General features: G+C 39.2%; 2 protein-coding genes across 3 annotated transcripts in view; one reads left to right on the top strand and one right to left on the bottom strand.

Annotated features, from left to right (window-relative positions):
- The window catches only part of LOC126088898 (protein TAPT1 homolog), a 141114-nt gene extending 137281 nt beyond the window's left edge, over positions 1-3833 (bottom strand). Inside the window, exon 1 of the mRNA XM_049906869.1 lies at positions 3587-3833. Within this exon, the coding sequence (XP_049762826.1) occupies positions 3587-3767 (181 nt within the window). The 5' untranslated portion in view covers positions 3768-3833. The remainder of the gene's footprint in view (positions 1-3586) is intronic.
- Positions 3834-3841: 8 nt separating this feature from the next.
- Positions 3842-14369, top strand: part of LOC126088950 (spermine oxidase) — a 110497-nt gene continuing 99969 nt past the window's right edge. For both annotated transcript variants that reach the window (XR_007520312.1, XM_049906873.1), the window contains exons 1-3: positions 3842-4046; positions 4192-4361; positions 4461-5433. Coding sequence is in view for 1 of the 2 variants with exons in the window: in XM_049906873.1 (XP_049762830.1) it covers positions 3842-4046; positions 4192-4361; positions 4461-5433 (1348 nt within the window). In the remaining variant the exon portion in view is untranslated. The remainder of the gene's footprint in view (positions 4047-4191; positions 4362-4460; positions 5434-14369) is intronic.

Below are 14369 nucleotides of genomic sequence, written 5' to 3' on the forward strand. Positions count from 1 at the left end.
TTTCTCTTTCAGCATAGTTGTTCTGTGACGAAACACAGTTTCCTACCAACTGCAAGGACTTCCAAGAACATTTAACTTTCTTCATGTTGATGAAAACATTTTACTTCATGAATCTGCTAAATGGTATTCTTATGATCTAACAAGCATTCAAGTAGTTTGCTTAAACTGTCTACGTGAAACTGAAATGTCATTCAAATTTCCTCAAAAGCATTATTCTTTGCTGCAATGTATTCCTCAGCCTACTGCAGAAACCTGAACATACTTTTGAATTCCACACAGCTTGCAGTTGGAAACTTCCTTATTGTATCCAAGTTCTCAAGCAATGGGAAATCCTTCTCCGTATTTATCTCACGCACAGCCTACTGCTCCAATTCATGTAAAGTTCCCTACAGAAGGAAGCCTGAAAGCTTTTGCATATAGAACTGGAATTCTTTAATGTATTCTTCTTCTATCATCACTGACATTCACTTTTGCTAGATTGATTCATTAATGACCATGGTTTAGAGCCCATGGTAATTTGTGGGTCCCCCACAAAATTCCGTCCAAAAGCCAGAAGAAGACAAGGGCATACTACCTCCATTAGGAAAATGCATGGCAGAGTGGTCTTCAAATCAATCTCTGGATTGAAGATAGTTTTAAATTTTTTTTACACCAATGTATCTCAATAAAGACATAGGCTGCTACTTGTGTGAGTGAGTAGGGAGTGTGCAGAAATGCTAATTTCCTTTGGTATACAGTTTATTACATGTACATCTAAATACATACTCCCCAAGTCACTGTACAGTGTGTGGCAGAGGGTACCCTCTATGACTCCTGTTCCACTAGCAGACTGAGTGAGGGAAAAATGACTGTCTATATGCCTCCATATGAGCCCTAATTTCTCATATCTTATCTTTGTGAGCCTTATGTGAAATTTACATTGGTGGCAGTAGAATTGTTCTGGAGTCAGTTTCAAATGCCGGTTCTCTAAATTTTCTCAATAGTATTCCTAAAAAAAAATTTGCCTTCCCTCCACATATTCACATTTGTGTTCCCAAAGCATCTCTGTAACACCTGCTTGTTGCTCGAACCTACTGATAACAAATCTGAATTGCTTCAATGTTTTTCTTTAATCCGAACTGGTGTGGATCCAAAATACTCAAGCAGTACTCAAGAATAGGTCGCACTAGTGTCTTATATGTAGTCTCCCTTACAGATTACCCACACTTTCCTAAAACTCTCTCAACAAACTGAAGTTGGCCAATCGCCTTTCCTACCACAATCCTCACATGATTGTTCAATTTAATATCACTCTGCAATGTTAAACCCAGATAATTAAATGATGTGACTGAGTCAAGCAGGACACTATTAATTCTGGATCCAGTCATTATATATGTGCTTTCATTTTGACTAAATTTTAAGATGCTATAGAAACTACCGTATGTTGTAGATCATCTCTATGATATGTCTGAAGTGGTCTCTCTTTCGGGAAGCCAAACCCGCAATTTTCAACCCCTTATTGATAAGTCATATGGTCAGTTCCATGTTCCGCAGATCATTTGTACAATAAATCATAATGATGTGAAATGGGTCATTTTACATTCCCACCACAAATTAATTTGTAAATATGGCTACATGATGACCATTCACAGAATTTTTTGTTTTATATATACAGATGTGTGTTAGTAATTCCTAACGACTACCTTTTACACATCACAATAATACAAGGAGTTTTGAGAAACTTTTTCAGTTTCTTTTCAAATTTTACTTTGCTGTCTGTCACACATTTAAATGATCAAAATTTTTACTTGCAACATTTTGCAACCCTTTCTGTGCTAAAGAAACCTTTAATGTGGAGTAATTAGTGTCATTTTTTCCCTTCTGGTACTGTAATTATGTACCTCACTGTTCCTTTTGACTGCAGTGGATTATTTAGAACAAATTTCATAACGGAATAAATATAGCCTACTGTGAATCACTGGTCAAAATGCCTAACTCTTTAAACAGATATCTACAAGATGATTGTGAGTGAACAACACACATTTTTACAGCATGTTTTTGAGCAATGAATACTTTCTTTCTTAAAGACGAGTTATCCGAGAATATTATTTCATATGACAAGAAGAATGGTGGACCGAGTAAAGTGGCGAAGTACCATTGATACCCCAACCCGACCAGATGTTGGATAGAGGGTAAATTATGATGATGACATTACTGAATGAAAAGATGCATAATATGTCAACTTACTGGTTTGTCTCACCCCAAGATTTGCAAAGCTTCAAAATGTAAGTGCAGCTGAACTACACAAAAAAAATTTTCCCCCTGTTTAAATTCTTGTCAATATGGACATCAACACATTGTGAAGTTTCCAACACATTTATTATTTCCTCAAAATGTATTACACACATCACAGATGTAGTACTTCTGCAAGTGCAGAAAAGTAATGTCGAGTCTTTGAAATTGAGAGTGAGAACATTTGCTGAAAGCCTGTGGATGGAATCAGTCGCTTCCGTTGACCCTTGCATATGTACACTTGGACTGATTAGAATATTAGTGTAATCCACAAAAAGAACTAATGCTGCTTCTTGTACATTAGATAAAAGATTGTTTGCATACATGGCAAACAATAGTTAACCACAGATTGAGCCTTGGGATATGAGATTTCTCCCCAGTCAGAATATTCTGCCATGATTACAATGGCTGTATTACTAAGTACAACTGTTTGTGTTCTTTTGGTCAGACATGGAGTTGGATGGATACAGACAACAAACTAGTCCCATCTTTACAATTGAAAACAAAGTGCACCCTCAATTTAACCCCTTTTAATATCCCAGAAAAAAAAAACAAATTTTAGTGTTTACAACCGATTTCATGTCAATATTCTCCCCCCACTGTTTCCTCAGCTGGCAAATGTGTAGTTATCTTGCTTTCTGCAATCCTCCAGAATGCTGAATTAAGAATATGCCCTACATGGAAATGAAGTATGATATTGCAAGAAACCCACACCCTAGCTGCAGCAATGAAAACACACATTATAGTTGTGAACAAGTATAATCAACACCCTCTCCACAAGTGTAGTTCTCAAAAGACGCGTGTTGTTATGGTAGTAACTAATTTGTCTTAATGCTACACGTATGTATTCTCAATCAATGATCCCAGCCGCTACTAAACAAAAGCACGAGTTTGCGTTCGCATAGCTACTATTACTCGATTTAGCAATCTCCTGCTTATGAAGCACACCTTGGATATTAACTAATAAATGAAACAAGGTACATGTCAGTCGTTTTTATAAACCGCATTGCAGCACCCACAATTACCAATAACGACAACAAAAATCATTATGTACACCCTTTATGTGTGGTATATTACTATGAGCCAACTAACAAAGTAACTTTAAAAAGGGCTACTGCACAATTCCAGAATTTCATTAATCACTTTGTAACTGCAACTTCCAATACAGCACACAGCAATTATGTACTCAGAATTACACACGTATTCCAATCTAATCTCCTGTTGCTTGATACAGAGTACTTGAATTTAGGAAAACGTAACGCTCGGTGACTTTTATCTGATTGTTACACCATAGTAATTAAAATACATCACTAACCTCTTCTCTTGTCGCCCTCCTTCGCTCCGGTGGAGTGATCATTTCCCGTGTAATACCTCTTATCCTTTTCGAAGAACAGTTCTTCCACTTTGTTTTCATTGTCGTAGTGAACTTTCGAGGTTTGCTCAAAGCGAATTTTTCTCTCCAACAACACGTTCGACGCTTTATTATTTTCAGGCATTGCACATGCAATAACATCACGTCAGCCGACAAAACAATAAACTGGCCCACCGGCAGAGTGCAGTATTTGAAAATATGACAGGTGCACCAACCCAGCTGACTATAAACATGGCGGCATCTAAAGACAGAGTGGGGAGTAACAGGTGTAAAATACTAATAATCGGCGCAGGTATGGCGGGATTGTCAGCGGCACATCATTTAGTAAAAAATGGCGTAACTGACTTCAAGATACTGGAAGCTAGGAGAAGAATCGGTGGCAGAATTGTTTCTATTCCAACCGGTAAGTTCCTTTAACCTGTCAACAATGTAAATACGCGCATAAATGAAATTGATAAGAAAAGTAACACATTACTAAATGCTGTATTCAGATTTGGAGTAGACTGTTAACGCTACAGAGGGCAGTTGATTCTGACTTTTCATTATAGACCATCATAGGGTGGAATTAGGTGCCAACTGGATCCATGGAGTACTTGGGAATCCCATGTACGAATTAGCCATGACAAATGGGCTCATAGATATAGTCCATGTCCCTAAACCGCACAGAGTTGTAGCTGCTACAGAAGATGGTAAACTTATACCATTCCAGTTACTACAGGTAAAGTGACAGTTTCTGAATTTCATTGTGTTACTAGACACTTTGATCAGAGAACAGTTGCCACTGAATATTTAACTAATGTGTAATTTTGTATTGCAGGAGATTTATGAGGCCTACGTATGTTTTCTTCGACGTTGTGAGGAATATTTCCTGTGCCACTATTTGCCTCCAGCTGGTGTTCACAGTGTAGGAGAACACATTAATCTAGAAGCTGCATTGTACTTAGACCACTGTCAAAATCCAGAAGAACGTCAGATACGGCAGTTAATATTTGATTGTTTGTTAAAACGCGAAACTTGTATTACTGGTTGTCATTCCATGGATGAAATAGATCTGCTAGAATTGGGCAGCTACACTGAACTTCAAGGAGGAAACATTGTGCTACCTTCTGGTTACAGCAGCATCCTGGAACCCATAGCAAAAGTCATACCTCCCCAAAATATTGTTACAGGTAAACCTGTGGCAACAATGAGATGGAATTGCAGTAACGAAATGCAGTTATCTAATATGACAAGCCCTGGAGGTGACTCGGGTATTGACATTCTTGCAAATGGAGATCCAGGAAATGATTCTGATGACTCTGATAGGACTGTCACTGGTGATTTCCCAAAATTTGTCGAACATTCAAGCAGGGAAGGAAGCTGTGAAGCAGCAGATAAAAAAAGTAGCACAAAATCTCAGTGCAGTGCTGAGAGTGGTGAAAGTTCTGGCACAGGTGTTCAACAGTCAACAGTGAATTCTGCTTCAGGACAGTGTAGTCAACAGGATGACAGTGAAAATTCAGATTCTTGTGTTTTACCTCCAAGTGTAGAAATAGTGTGTGATGATGGTGACACTTATTATGCTGATCATGTTATATGCACAGTACCACTTGGAGTTTTGAAAGAAAGGGCATCTACAATGTTCTGCCCTCCATTGCCTCAATATAAGACTGAATCAATCAACAGGCTTCTTTTTGGAACAGTTGACAAAATATTTCTGGAATATGATCGCCCATTTCTCAACCCGGACATATCAGAACTTATGCTTCTTTGGAAAACTGATGCAACAGAGAATGGAAATGAAGACTCATGTGAGTTGATTATCTTTTTGCTGTGCCTTTGTTTTCTCTTGCAATTCAGCCTTTTTATTTTAGTATAGTATTGTCATTTGTTAGGCCTCTGTTCCTAACATTAATAGGCCTATAAAAATATAAATAGTAATTTGTTTGTTTTGAGTGCAGTTTTGTGATTCTCTCTATCTCTCCCTCTTTGTTTGTTTCGAGTGCAGTTTTGTGATTCTGTCTCTCTCTCTCTCTTTCTCTTCCCTCAAATTCTGACATTCATGCATCCAAAAAATAAATTATTAACCTCTCTCTTTGCAATCAGTTGCAAGAGGTGAGTGACACACACCAGATCTCCAGCATTCAGTAAGCTACACATGTGTCCTGGATCGTCCCAAATAACAAGCACTTCCAGGTTAACACCGTTTGGATTCTGGTTTAAGAAAACCAGATTCACCAGCTGGAGGCTGTTCTGTTCCACCAGTCTCGTAACTTTGTCCATGCTTCAGTGACAGCTAAAATTGCCATATTTGACCAACAAAAAATATAAAGGCAATAAAATGCAGAAAAATGACTACAAATACACTGTAGAAAGTGGCACAACACATCAAAGTGGACAACCATGAAGTGCTTCAAGTGGACTTATAATAGCAAGAACTATGATTCAAATCCCTGTCTGAATATTCTGATTTAGGTTTCCTGTGGCTTTCCTTCTCTGTTAGGCCTAAGGTGAGTGCCAAGATTTATGCTTCTCAGTCAATCTTCATCTTACCAGATCGTGCTGTGTCACTAATGACCTAGTCATTGACATGCTGTTAAATCGTGATCATATTTTTTTTCCATTAGTGGGAAAAAAACACCATAAAACTTGTTACCATTGTACATATAGAAAGCATTTTATGGGATAACAGCAACTCTGACATTGGCTGAACATCTCAGAATCCTACTACAGTGTAGGATTCAAAATGACTTGGAGTAATCAGGTCTGAACAGTACTCAGTTGGACAACACCCTCAAGTTAGCAAAGTAATTGTAACATACTGGTACTTGTGGGTTTACAAATGAGCAATTTAAAGGAAGAATAAAAGGCTCATGGCTTGACTGCCATTATGATTTTATGAAAAAGTTCAGTTGCAAAAGCAAAAGATAGGGATGTTTGTTTGATTTTCAACTCATTTTCCAACCAAGGTGGCACACTGGTAAATCCCTGGATTTTGCAGAATGGCAGCTCATCTCCCCATCCACATTCAGATTTTCTGTGCTTTCCCAACACCACTTAACTAAATGCTGAGATAGTTTCTTTGAAAGGACACAGCTGATTTCCATTCCAATTGCACCACAGTCTGAGCTTGGCCGCCTCTCTAATGAATTAGTCATTGATCGGATGTTTAATCCTAATCTTCCATACTTCATTCAACACATCTGTTCATGCAAAGTTCATTAAAAGAAGTTTTATACACTTAAAACTCTGCTTCAACTAACCAGTCCATTTAATGTGTTTTAATAACAGTGTTTCAGATGGAACTTTCAGGCATTAGGTTAAGTACCAGACTATATGTCTAAAGGTCTTAGCATTTTTTATTTGTTTGGCCTTTATCTCATCATTCACCACTGGCAATGTTTGTCAGTGTGAAAAATGCTGAGTTGCCCTGTGGTTCCAATACCACATTAAACTGTAGGTCCCCCTGTAACTGGCAGGGTGTGTGAGCTCAAAGGTAAGATGAACCCAACAAGGTATCACCTCCAGCAGGACAGTGCCCAGTAAAGCACAGCATTGAAACCAGCCTTTGAAGTGATGTGCCACAGAAACCAATGAAAGTGATCCTGAAATGAATTTCTGCTGTACTGCCAACAATGTAGGAAAAGACAGATTACTACTTTCCATAAAGAAGACATGTCAAGTTGCAGACAGGCACAATTAAAAGACACTCACATGTATCTTTCGCCCACAGCCTTTTTTGTCAGTAAAAGGGCACCCTAACACACACACACACACACACACACAAAGAGGGGGAGAGAAAGAGAGAGCAAGCACACCTCACGTGCACATGACCGACAACTCCAGCATCTTGAGCCAGAAGGGGAAGGGACAGTAGTGTACGGGTGGGGAGAGAGACAAACACTGTGTGCTGGAGTGTGCAGGGACTAGACTGCCAACAGGTGCAGCGTCAGGAGGTAGTGGAGCAGGGAGGTGGGGGAAAAAAGGAGCAAATAAGGAGAGGAGTGGGAAAGATGGGCAGATGCATCAGCAGGGGGCTGCAAAAACAGGAAGAGATATGAGAATGGGGTGGAGTGATTGGACAGAGAGGGTGGAAACTCTTGGGTGGAAGGCATGGCGACAGTATGTTGCTGTAGGATGAGGCTGGGATAATTACAGAAGCAGAGAGTGTGCTGTAAAGATAACTCCCATCTGCATAGTTCAGAAAAGTTGGTAGCGCAGGGAAGAATCCATATGGCTTGGGTAGTGAAGCAGCCTTTGAAATCAAGCTTATTATGTTCAGCTGCATGGTGTGCCATGGTGTGGTCTACTTTACTCTTGGTCAAAGTTTGGCAGTGGCCGTTCATCAAGGACCCCCCCCCCCCCCCCCCAGACGTAGTCTGCAAATGGATCTCCCATGCCATTTCCCCTCACACCCCCAATCCTCCCACCACCCAGCAAGAACCAGCCACAAAGCAGTGTCCCCGTCATCACCCATTACCAAACCAGACTGGAACAACTGAACTGCATCCTTCACCAGGGCTTTGATTACCTGATTGCTGCTTGCATACCAGTCTGTCCCAAAATGCTGGACTTGGAAGTCGTGTGCATGAGGGGTGTGTGTGTGTGTGTGTGTGTGTGTGTGACTTTTACTGATGAAGGCTGTGGTGGAAAGCTATATGTGAGTATCCTTTAATTGCACCTGTCTGCAGCTTGACGCGTCATCGTTACAGTAAGTAGCAATCTGTCTTTTTCCTACATTGTTGATATTCCTACCTGGCATTTCCATTGTTTGGTTTCTGTAGTACTGTGTCAATTGTGGTTGGAGCTATGCCATCTGACTTTTAGATTGCCCTGCCTACTTGTAAGAAAAGCAGACTCAGGAAATTAAAGTGACTTAAGTATATTTGTTCTAACAAAGCAAAAAAGGCCCACCAGCCTTTCATCTTTTCAAAATCATCCAGCACTACCATAAAGAATCAAGTGTAAAACATTATTGCATTGACCCCTAGAGATATGGGAGGTAAGAGTGTGTAAGTCTGCACTTGTAAAAGTGCACCAGCTGCAAAGTAGTTCACCTCATCTGAGCAGCTAATGAAGCTTGCTTCTATCGGGAGTGCACAGCAAGCCATGTCTGCCCAAGAGTCTGGTAAAGACAAACATAGCTTTTAGTTCTCTCTGTGTGAAATTATATTTTTTAATTCCCATGAATCAGTGCATAGCTAATTGGCAATCTTTTAACATCACAGCTGGATGAATCTTATTATAAGTGTGGTCTAGAATATAAATCTACATCCATGTTCTCCAATCCACAATGAAGTGCATGGTAGAGGGTATATTCTATTGCACCTGTTATTATGGTCTCTTCATATTCCATTCATGTATGGAGTGTAGGAAGAATGATTGTTTGTATGCCTCTGTGTGCACTATAATTATTCTAATCTTATCCTCACGATCCCTATGAGAGATATGTGGGGATTATTGTATGTTTCTAGGGTCATACTTTAAAGTGGTTTCCTGAAACTTTGTTAGTAGACTTTCTCGGGATATTACATGTATCTTCAAGAGTCTGCCAGTTCAATTTTTTCAGCATCACTGCTACAGGTCAAACAAACCTGTGACCATTCATGCTGCCCTTCTCTCTATACATTCAATATCCCCTCTCAGGCCTATTTGATATGGGTCCCACACACTTGAGCAGTCTCTAGAATGGGTCACACAGGTGATTTGTAAGCTATCTACTTTGTAGACTGATTGCCATTTCCCAGTATTCTACCTGTAAACTGAAACCTACCACCTGCTTTATCCACAACAGGGCCTATGTGACTCATTCCATTTCATATCCTTACAAAGTGTTACAGCCAGGTTTATGTATGAGTTGGCTGATTCCAAATGTGACTCATTGATATTATAGTTGTAGGATACTATATTGTTGTTGTTGTTGTTGTTGTTGTTGTTTTGTGAAGTGCACAATTTTACATTTCTGAAAATTGAAAGCAAGTTGCCAATATTTGCATCACTTTGAAATCTTATCAAGATCTGACCGAATATTTATGCACCTTCCTTCAGACAGTGCTTAGAGATAACTGCATCATTTACAAACAGTCTGAGGTTACTATTAATACTATCTTCGAGTTCATTAATATACAACATAAACAGCAAGGGTCCCAACACACTTCGCTGGGGCATGCCCAAAGTTATTTCTACATCTGACAATTACTTTCCAGTATTAACTTGCTGTGTCCTCCCTACCAAAAAGTCCTTAATTCAGTCACAAATTTCACTTGATACCCCGTATCATCGAACCTTTGACAATAAGCATAGATGTGATACTGACTCAAATGCTTTTTGGAAACCAAGAAATACTGCATCTACCTAACTACCTTGATCCAAAGCTTTCCATATGTCATGTGCGTAAAGTGCGAATTGGGTTTGACATGATTGATGTTTTTGGAATCCATGCTTGTTGACATAGAGGAGGTCATTCTGTTCAAGATACCTCATTATGTTTGAATTCAGAATATGTTGTAAGATCCTACAACAAATCAATGTCAAAGATATTGGTTGGTAGCTTGTGGATCACTTCTACTACAACTCTTATAGGTGGGTGTTAACCTATGCTTTTTCCGACTGTTGGGTGTGGCTTTGTGTTCAAGGTAACTACAGTAGATTATAGTTAGAAGAGTTGCTAACTCAGCTGCAGATTCAATGCCAATGCGGCAAATTCAATCCACATTGCCCCTGATCCCTCTACCCCTAAGTTCCAAGGTCACCTTCCACACCCAGCCATTGCACAAGAGCCAGAGACTTCTCATTCACTATCTGGCAGCAGCTCCTCATAATCTATCAGACTTACAAGTTATTTCCATCCCAAAATCACCGCATACCTAGCTGTTGTCTTTCGTATTACAGAATTAGTTTTCGTGAACCTCCTAAAAGCAACCTGCAGCTCATGGTTTTGTGATTAGTGTTCCAGACTTTCTATCATGGGGCCCCAGGTTCGATTCCCAACCAGTTCGGGGACTTTCTCCACTCTGAGCTTAATGTGTGTGTTGTTTTCATTCTCAGTTCACCATCATCAATGCACAATTGACTGCAGGACGTCAAATAAAAAGTCTTGCACCAGGCAGCCTTCAAGAAGAATATAATAATTCCAATCCCAAAGAAAGCAGGTGTGGACAGATGTGAAAATTACCGAACAATTAGTTTAATAAGCCACAGCTGCAAAATACTAACACGAATTCTTTACAGACGAATGGAAAAACTAGTAGAAGCCGACCTCGGGGAAGATCAGTTTGGATTCCGTAGAAATACTGGAACACGTGAGGCAATACTGACCTTACGACTTATTTTAGAAGAAAGATTAAGGAAAGGCAAACCGACGTTCCTAGCATTTGTAGACTTAGAGAAAGCTTTTGACAATGTTGACTGGAATACTCTCTTTCAAATTCTAAAGGTGGCAGGGGTAAAATACAGGGAGCGAAAGGCTATTTACAATTTGTATAGAAACCAGATGGCAGTTATAAGAGTCGAGGGACATGAAAGAGAAGCAGTGATTGGGAAGGGAGTAAGACAGGGTTGTAGCCTCACCCCGATGCTATTCAATTTGTATATTGAGCAAGCAGTAAAGGAAACAAAAGAAAAATTTGGAGTAGGTATTAAAATCCATGGAGAAGAAATAAAAACGTTGAGGTTCGCCGATGACATTGTAATTCTGTCAGAGACAGCAAAGGACTTGGAAGAGCAGTTGAACGGAATGGATAGTGTCTTGAAGGGAGGATATAAGATGAACATCAACAAAAGCAAAACGAGGATAATGGAATGTAGTCGAATTAAGTCGGGTGATGTTGAGGGTATTAGATTAGGAAATGAGACACTTAAAGTAGTAAAGGAGTTTTGCTATTTGGGGAGCAAAATAACTGATGATGGTCGAAGTAGAGAGGATATAAAATGTAGACTGGCAATGGCAAGGAAAGCGTTTCTGAAGAAGAGAAATTTGTTAACATCGAGTATAGATTTAAGTGTCAGGAAGTCATTTCTGAAAGTATTTGTATGGAGTGTAGCCATGTATGGAAGTGAAACGTGGACGGTAAATAGTTTGGACAAGAAGAGAATAGAAGCTTTCGAAATGTGGTGCTACAGAAGAATGCTGAAGATTAGATGGGTAGATCACATAACTAATGAGGAAGTATTGAATAGGATTGGGGAGAAGAGAAGTTTGTGGCACAACTTGACCAGAAGAAGGGATCGGTTGGTAGGACATGTTCTGAGGCATCAAGGGATCACCAATTTAGTATTGGAGGGCAGCGTGGAGGGTAAAAATCGTAGGGGGAGACCAAGAGATGAATACACTAAGCAGATTCAGAAAGATGTAAGTTGCATTAGTTACTGGGAGATGAAGAAGCTTGCACAGGATAGAGTAGCATGGAGAGCTGCATCAAACCAGTCTCTGGACTGAAGACCCAACAACAACAACAACAACAACATGCAGCCAAACTCCCCAGAAGTGGACTCCCAGCAAAGAATGCCACACTCGTATTTCATTTTTGTTCCTACATGCAACAAAAATATTTGAGCCAAACAGAGTATGGTCTAGTGTTTCTTGATGTCAGGGAAATATCAAATCTTGAGCCATGCCTTGGTAACTGAAGGCAGCCAGAATTATATTAGATATTTTGAAGTACTTTTGGACAGATTTTTAATTTATAAGAATTATCTCTGAAAATATTTTATTAATATGAAGTTCACAGGTTTCCAGCTGAATGAGTATGTCAAAATAGCACATTTCAAACCAGTCACTCAACTGGGAACTTGAGAGCTTTATATTAGTTCATCTTGCCGAGAAAGAGAATGAGTTTAATATTCTTTACTTTAATTGAATACCACGGTTATGTGACAATATTTGTACAAGCAATTTAACATGGAGATTCTGTTGGCTGCTGTGCAGTTTTCCCCTGTAGTGTTTTCAACATTCAAATGAATTTACAGTGTTGAAAGAAGAGATATATGCAGTCTTGTAGATCTTATCTGCCGGAGTAAATGAGACATACTCTTGCTGTCAAATTCTTCAGCAGCTTCAACTCTCCAAGTGTCCTTCAATCTTCTTAGAGTAGATAACAAGTGCAAAACATCTGTTATTCCCCTGTCCACCTACAAAGCATGGGAAAAGAGGTTCCTTTCCATTAGATACCTTAGTATGTAAGAACTCAAGGAAATGATATGGCAGGAAGTAGAGCACCTAGGAATGACAAAATAAGCCACATAGGGTGAAGTCAACTTTTTGACCAAGACTACCTCATATTTTATGATACTGAACAGGTAAACTCCTTCTAACATGTCTATGAGTAAGAAACAGTGTAATGGCACATGATTTCCTTCTCCAGTGAGTAGATCCTCCAGTAAGTGGTACTTTTATTGTATGGAAATCAGTTCAGTACATTTCAAATGCTTGTATTTTTCATGTGAACAAGAAGACAGCTGATCTGCCCTCTATTTTAGCTGATTAAGTAAAGTATGCGACGTTCCTAGTGTGATTGGCAGTGGGAGCTGTATTTCTGCCATGAGTTCTTGTGTGTTTCTTTCTTGAAGATACAGTGTAATAGTGTTTATCATTAAGATAGAAACACAATAGAACTCGTGCTAAGATAGAAACACAATAGAACTCGTGTTAAAAATACAGCTTCCCTGTGTCAAATCAAAAGAGACGTTTAAGGCAACTAGCTTAGCACCTGCCAGTTCTCTCGTGTAGACTGTATGATAAACTTTTCACCTTAATTAAGGCCACAGTAACACATTATTCCCAAATGTTCTTCTGACCTAAAAGTGATCTGGCAGCTGCAGTTGGAGATTAGTGGTAATCGTGCCTTTTGAGTTTTTGTGGTGATATTTCCATAGAAACTCTCATCCCCTAACACACATTTCCTTATTTATAACAAATTTGTTCTACGGATTGGAGCGTGATATGTCAGATCCCTTAATCGATCAGGTAGGTTAGAAAATTTAAAAAGGGAAATGGATAGATTAAAGTTAGATATAGTAGGAATTAGTGAAGTTCGGTGGCAGGAGGAACAAGACTTTTGGTCAGGCGAATACAGGGTTATAAATACAAAATCAAATAGGGGTAAGTCAGGAGTTGGTTTAATAATGAATAAAAAAATAGGAGTGCGGGTAGCTACTACAAACAGCATAGTGAACGCATTATTGTGGCCAAGATAGATATGAAGCCTATGCCTACTACAGTAGTACAAGTTTATATGCCAACTAGCTCTGCAGATGACGAAGAAATTGAAGAAATGTATGATGAGATAAAAGAAATTATTCAGATAGTGAAGGGAGACAAAAACTTAATAGTCATGGGTGACTGGAATTCGGTAGTAGGAAAAGGGAGAGAAGGAAACGTAGTAGGTGAATATGGATTGGGGCTAAGAAATAAAAGAGGATGCCGCCTGATAGAATTTTGCACAGAGCGCAACTTAATCATAGCTAACACTTGGATCAAGAAACATAAAACAAGGTTGTATACATGGAAGAAGCCTGTAGATACTGACAGGTTTCAGATAGATTATATAATGATAAGACAGAGATTTAGGAACCAGGTTTTAAATTGTAAGACATTTCCAGCGGCAGTTGTGAATTCTGACCACAATCTATTGGTTATGAACTGTAGATTAAAACTGAAGAAACTACAAAAAGGTGGGAATTTAAGGAGATAGGACCTGGATAAACTGACTAAACAAGAGGTTGTACAGAGTTTCAGGGACAGCATACG

The sequence above is a fragment of the Schistocerca cancellata genome, chromosome 1 (genome assembly GCF_023864275.1).
Source record: "Schistocerca cancellata isolate TAMUIC-IGC-003103 chromosome 1, iqSchCanc2.1, whole genome shotgun sequence".
Taxonomy (NCBI): domain Eukaryota; kingdom Metazoa; phylum Arthropoda; class Insecta; order Orthoptera; family Acrididae; genus Schistocerca; species Schistocerca cancellata.